The sequence below is a fragment of the Manacus vitellinus genome, unplaced genomic scaffold (genome assembly GCF_001715985.3).
Source record: "Manacus vitellinus isolate BGI_N305 unplaced genomic scaffold, ASM171598v3 scaffold_7_pilon, whole genome shotgun sequence".
Taxonomy (NCBI): Eukaryota; Metazoa; Chordata; class Aves; order Passeriformes; family Pipridae; genus Manacus; species Manacus vitellinus.
In genome coordinates, this window is record NW_021940813.1 from 27,651,026 (window position 1) to 27,657,647 (window position 6,622).

At 40.5% G+C, this 6,622-nt stretch overlaps 1 protein-coding gene across 1 annotated transcript in view; it reads left to right on the forward strand.

The window, feature by feature from the left end:
* AFF3 (AF4/FMR2 family member 3) overlaps positions 1 to 6,622 on the forward strand; it is a 384,684-nt gene that overhangs the window by 342,071 nt on the left and 35,991 nt on the right. The window contains exon 12 of the mRNA XM_029964773.1: positions 6,463 to 6,602. Within this exon, the coding sequence (XP_029820633.1) occupies positions 6,463 to 6,602 (140 nt within the window). The remainder of the gene's footprint in view (positions 1 to 6,462; positions 6,603 to 6,622) is intronic.

Below are 6,622 nucleotides of genomic sequence, written 5' to 3' on the forward strand. Positions count from 1 at the left end.
TACTTTCTCTGCTCTGCTTTCCTACCAGGATTGACATTTCTACATATTTTCGTCAATACACACCTTTAGAATTAAACCATGAACTCCACAGCCACATCACACACATTAATGTATGTAAAAATATTCAAAAATTTAGTGGCAAGATTGTAAATACACGTGAAATACAGTCAATGAATTTTCCTACTCCACATAAAGCATCCAATCACCAGACTCCTCCCCCCAAAACTATACCTCACCTATTCTCTCACCCGAAAAAAATGACACTGAAAAAACAGCAAACCTTTCCTCATCTTTTTCTTGGTTATTTGGAGCCAATCAGGCAAAATGCAGCACTCACAGAAACATCCTTAATATAGTTTTCTCAGGTTCTGTTGCTTTTCTTCCTTATTTAGCACTTATCTTCCTGTCTGTCTTTCCTTCACAGTATTTTCAGATCCATTTCCAGTTAATTTTCCTCTCATTTTGTCCCTTTCTTACATGTCTCTCTCTTCCTTCCAGTCTTTCTTACCTGTTGCCCTCCCTGCGGTACCCCATGTCTTACTTCCCATTCTGAGCTTTCTCATCTGACCTGTTAAGACCTTGTTTTCTCTCTGCCTAATTCCCCACTGGAATTAGTGCAGAGATCTCATGCTCGGTCTCTCCTCTCCCTGGGGGATCTCGAAAGATGGAATAAAAGGGGCAAAGAGAAGAAAGAGAAGGAAACATTGTGAGAGGAAGGAAATATGAGGTGAAAGGAGGAGAAGCATTGTACCCAGGAACGGAAGAGTGGTTACTAGCTAGGCAGTTACCCATGCTGCTTGGACTCAAGAGCAGCAATTCCTCTGGGAATGCATGAAGTTAATTAACTGAGGCAGGTCATGGATTTCATAAAGTCAAGCAGAGGATTGAGTCATGGAAACATGGAGGAAGTGCCTCCTCTTAAGCATTTTATACATATCCTCTCGAGATCTGTGGAACTACTTTTGTACAGAGCCTGAGTTGTCAGTGATCATTGTCACGAAACAGCTGCACCACTCCAACAGATTGCTTGTCTCTTTGCATTATGTTTGTGCGGTTTGTCTTCTAGGACATGCTGTATGAAACATGCATATACAAAAATGTAAATTACCCAAAAATGTGAAGGCTACAGTGATTTTCATAGGGCATTTTCATCCCTTGATGGGATATGGGAGATGGCACACATGGATAGGGTCAGGGTGTCCCAGGGAAGTAGGATACCTGTGTTTTCCCCAAGGGCAAATGCTTTCCCAGGCCTATCGTATGACTGATGGCACCAATTCAAATGTGCTTACACGATGTCTCTGACTGGAAGTCATTTCAGCTTTGCATAAATGCTTTAACTTACATTTATGCACCCAGTGAAGACATCTTTCTAAAGTACATGCCAGTTTCTTAACCAGTAAATGGAAAGAGACAGGTCCTTGGAAGCTCTTTGAAGGGAGGTCCTGTCCACTTAAGTAGCGGACTCAATTCCAGAACTAGTCTTAAAATGAACTTAATCTATTGGATAAGACAAAAAAAGTAAATACATCTTTGCTTTTGATTTAGCATTAACTGGTAAATTCAGGTACAATGAACTCGAGTGCTCCAGCACAGTGCTCCATATTTCCAGATTGGGAGGAACTCAATCTGGAAATCTGCAAACCGTTATGAAGCCTTCATTCTTTTATTTTCTCTCGTAATCTGAAATATTACATGCATATACTCAAAGATTTTTATTTCTAGGACAGTGTATTTTCTGCATATGAGGTTATATAACAATTCAATTGCTGTTTCATTTCTTCTGTAATTTTTTCCTCACCTCATTTTGAGATCTTGAAGTTGTCCTCAGGTGTCTAAATGCAGTAGCCTAGAGTGTAAAAGCAGCTTATTGTAAAGCATACATATAAAGTAGATTAGATGAATTGCACCCTAAAAGTGTCTGTTTCTTTCCATTGACTATTTAGAGCCTGTAGTGACTAGCTCAGCTGTCTACACTTTATGTGTGCAGTAAACTAAGAATAATGTCTGAGCTAGAACAGGAGACAACATTCAGACTAATTTCAGTGATGTGGACAAATAAGGTGCCTCAGACATTATTGTGAGTAGTTACACGTTTGTGGACTGCCAAACCTAAAATTATGAACAAGGGACTGAGACTTCTATCTCCTGTTTCTTTGCTGAAGTAATCAATTCTTTGAATGACCTTAATTAACGTCATAAATGAGGAATCTGGAAAACAATGACGTCTTGTCCTTGCAATTATTTCAGATGGTAGAAAAAAACTTTGGTTTTAAATCTACAGAAAGAGCTACATTTCTAAAACTAAGAATTTGGGGGTTACATTCTTTGTTCCATTGAATTATCCTGCAGACCTTTAGTAAAGCTGGCTTTGGTTATACAACTGTGAATTCCCACTATGGGAATGACAAGAGGGGAAAATGGGCAGGAAGGAAGCAGAGAAGCCATCACATGGGACAAAGGGTATCAGTGGAGACTCAACAGTAACAGGTCCAGAAGACAAAGATGCCCTTTTCTGAGCCCACCAGCCCCACTCAGCAGACTGCAGTGTCCTTTACAGACTGCTGTTGTGACTAGTTCACAACCAATAAAGTTTCTTCCTCCTTTTTGAGGATTCACATATACGAAAGAAAAGGGGATTTTACCACTAGACCAATTGTAGACACTATCTCTACCCTTGCAAATAGGATTCATGGGCTTTAGCTGTCCTGTGGACTATTTTTGAGTAAGACTACAAACTACTCTCTCTCTTCCCTCCAGAGAAAACTCTTTGTGGCAAGAACCACCACATAGAGTATAAGTGTGCTGTGCCTAACATATGGGAATCCCCAGTTCTAACTTGTTAAAGCACTAGCAACAGTGTTAACAGTGTCAATAAAGTAGTAATAATAAGAAGAATCACCATCATCTTCATCATCATCATCATCATCGCCGTCCATGCCTTAAATATAACGAGAAAGCACCAGATTTGTAAGGGGATTGCCCTGAATAAAGTATTTGATAGCAGGGCAGCCCAAGTAAGTTACCATAAGGTTAAATTTGTGTGTGGATTTACGATAGGCAGAGTAGACTGCAGGGATGGCAAATAGCTCAGTCCTACCCAGAGTGGGCTAAGTCCATGCACATAGGCTATCTAATATCTGAGTGAAAGCGGTGTCATGCTTCAAGTTTACCATGTTAGCCACACCTTAGATGCCTCACAACCGTAGAGTGACCCCATTACACTGACATTGTTTAACAGCCCTTTACCGTAGGAACTGTTTCTGGATAGTGTTTTGACAAAAGTTTCTTTTTGGATGTATGCCACTCGTACCTCTGGTTGCACTTGCAGCCTTGAAGAGATCTGAGATATGTAGATAACGCCGTGTGGGAGTCATCCCACCTAAATTTGCACACTTCTGCTGTAGATACCTACATCTGCTCATCACCTCAGCCTCCCCTTACAGTCTGTGGCGAAGAAAAGACGTTTTTGGGGCCCAGCTGATCTGGTCTATTTCAGATGTCTATTTCAAGATGGAATTTTTCACACCCTACAAGAGCAGTCCACTGACTGGAGAAGGAACTTGTTGACTAGCTCAGATATAGGTGTCTGTATTGTACAGATGAATCCACCCACGTTTAAGGAAATGTATCACATCCTTCTGTTTCTCCATGAAGCCTGGCACATGTGTATGTCTGTGGTGCATTGATCCCCAAAACTATCTGTGTCCTGTTAAGTTTCCTGGCTTGGGTTTTCATGCCAAGCCTATATTTAATTGCAAGTCAGCTGATCACAGAGTGTTGTTCCTATTACTGGGCACCACAGGCTTTACTCCAATTTAAATCTGGCCAGCTCTCTAAAAGGCCCTGGGGGCAGCCCAATACCATGACACAAAAACCAAAGGGCAGAGAACATTCTGGTATCAGAATACTCTGGTCATATATATTCATTTCCATCCTTACGTGCTGCTGAAAAATTTCCAGTTCAAGCAAACCAACTTTTCTTCCATAAAATGGTATGTAACATACTAAGAGGGATGATGTGGAGTGGAGAATTAGAGATTTTCTTTTTCTCCCACAGATTATTACAATTAGGCATGTAAAATGGACTGGCAAAAACTTTCAAGGGAATGTTCCCAACCCCTTTTTTTACCAGGCCTGATATTCATTCTTGGCTGTCATGATTTTGTTCCCTCACCAGGTACTTTCTTTTTTTACTTGATTTCAAAGTACAGTCAATTTTCAGGTAGAACAATCGATTGAATAAATTATTTCCAAAAATGAATTGGCATCACTCATATATACTGACAATCTCAAATATTCCAAAACTGTATCGGGCCTAAAATTAGTATGAAAAGTTTTAAAATTATGATTTTTTAAATTTGGATTCTTTTTAATTTACCCGATAGGCTGCAGGCATTTTACTTTTGGCAGATGCATCTTAAGGGATTTTTTTAGCAGACAGATCTTAAGGATTTTTTCCAGCAGCCACAAGGATTTAAATTTTTATTTAAATAAACCCCAAAAGTGCACCTGAAACTCCTGACAAAATCAGTAAAGCTGGCAACACTGTTGATCCTTTTTATTGGACTTCATAGCTGGCTAATAGGTTGGTGGGACTATAGTTATTCTGCCTAAATAGCAGACATACCACTCTAGGAAAGTATTGCACTGTCAAGTTATAGCAGTGTAGCACTTAATCACTGTTTTCTGCTGGTTTACTGTGACCCCTTGAAATCCATATTTGGTGAACCACTGTTTTCGAGAATTACAAGGTACATAAAGAAGCAGAATGGGATGTAACATAAAAACTGGAATTGTTTTGAACTTTCAAGCAACACTCACTCTGACCTATACTATGGGCAGAGGTATATTTTTCCCCATGTGCTTCTGGTGTATGTCCTTTTTCTTAAATACACCTGAACAGTAGAAAGACTTCCATGTATATAGAACCTTTTATTATATATCTAGTAAATTCAGTATGTGCACAATGAATGGCACCAAACAAATCTATCTGTATTTTCAACAACAATAAAAAAAAAGTGTTGTTCACTTTAGATAAAGAGTTAAGAGTTGTAAAAATACAGCTTCATCCAAGAGAAATATTGACCATCCGTTTTCAAGATTTACACCTCAGGAAAGAAATTCCTCATGTAAGATATTAGGGAGTGTGCTTTAAAAGAAATAAACTTTAGGCAATCCAGCAAACTTCCCATAGGTTTTGGCTAGCTCACTAATAAGTAAGCTAGACACTTTTGCTAGAAGGAATATTCTTATCATATGAATTTCGATGTCTAATTTTTTTGCTTATTTTAGGAGCCTTTGCTCCATGTAGAGTGAATACAACCCTCAGTGGGTGATTCTGGAGGTGCCCTTGGCTGTGCAGGAAACCTGTGTTGCCCTCAGGCATCTACTTTAAAAAAGAAGTAAGAGACTCTTTTAAGTTAGATACTGTGGATATTCTCTCTTGAGCAAACTTTCTTACAGAGCACTGGTGGTTTTTATATTTGACTCATGACACACTTTTTGATTATTCATATGCAGTAGCCTAGTGAATCAAATTTTGATTGCAGTTGAGGAAATTAGGAGACTTTTCACTTTCACTTCTGTGAGGTTAGGTTATGGCTGGCCATCTACTCCATCATTTATTTCTTTTTGGGTTTTTTTTTCCTTTCCTCTTCATTTTATTACGTTCAAATTACTGATTGCAAGAAGCACTAGAAAACACTCGCATATTGTTCTGAAATAACATCATCTGAGCTGTGGTTACATTTGAAATCATGATTATCCCACTTCTTCCCTGTCCAAACACCATTATGTTTTAGATGCTCTCTTATAACATGATGGTGTTGTGACAGAAATGAAGAGAAAAACTAACAGCCGCACAATACTCCCAAAATGAGAACTTGACAGCACCACCACACAACAAATGTTTGTGGGATCTCAGAGGATTATAACATCAATACCAGGCAGATTACATAAATCGCCTGGTTAGCCCTCCAACTCCCCACCAAATGCTTCTTAAAATACTTTCTGTATTTACTGTGATGGCACAGGACACAGAATACATATCCCTAGCTTTCCTACTAGCTATCTTCCCTTGTACCCTGCCTTGTTTTCATCCCTTCCTATCGCCATTACATTTTTTTCTATTTGGAAACTTAGAAGTGTTTCCCAGTAAAGCCAATGCCACTGCGCTGTGTGAATCACCCTGGGAAATGATGAATCACAGAAGCCATCCTCTTTTCCAATGCCATTCTGAAACCAAAACCATCTCCACTTGCAAGGCATGCCCCACGAGCCCTGTCCTGCCGCACAGGGCCAGTGCCCAGGGGTTGCTGTAGACTGGGGGTGGCTCTTGGTCCAGAGGAAAATCTCTGTGGTACTAGGAGGGACACGGCGTTTCTGCGCCCCTGAGGGATCCCCGGGGTGGGGGCAGCAGGGTGTCGGCACTAAGCTCGTGTCCATCTGTTTGGCTTTCAGCCCGAGCCGCCGTCGTCCAACAAGTGGCAGCTGGACAAGTGGCTGAATAAAGTTACCACGCACAAAGCACCCATCCTAACCCACCAAGATGGCCCAGCGCTGGAAGCCCATCCCTACTACGGCCGCGTGAAAGTCGAGCGGCAGGAAAGCGAGAAGGCCT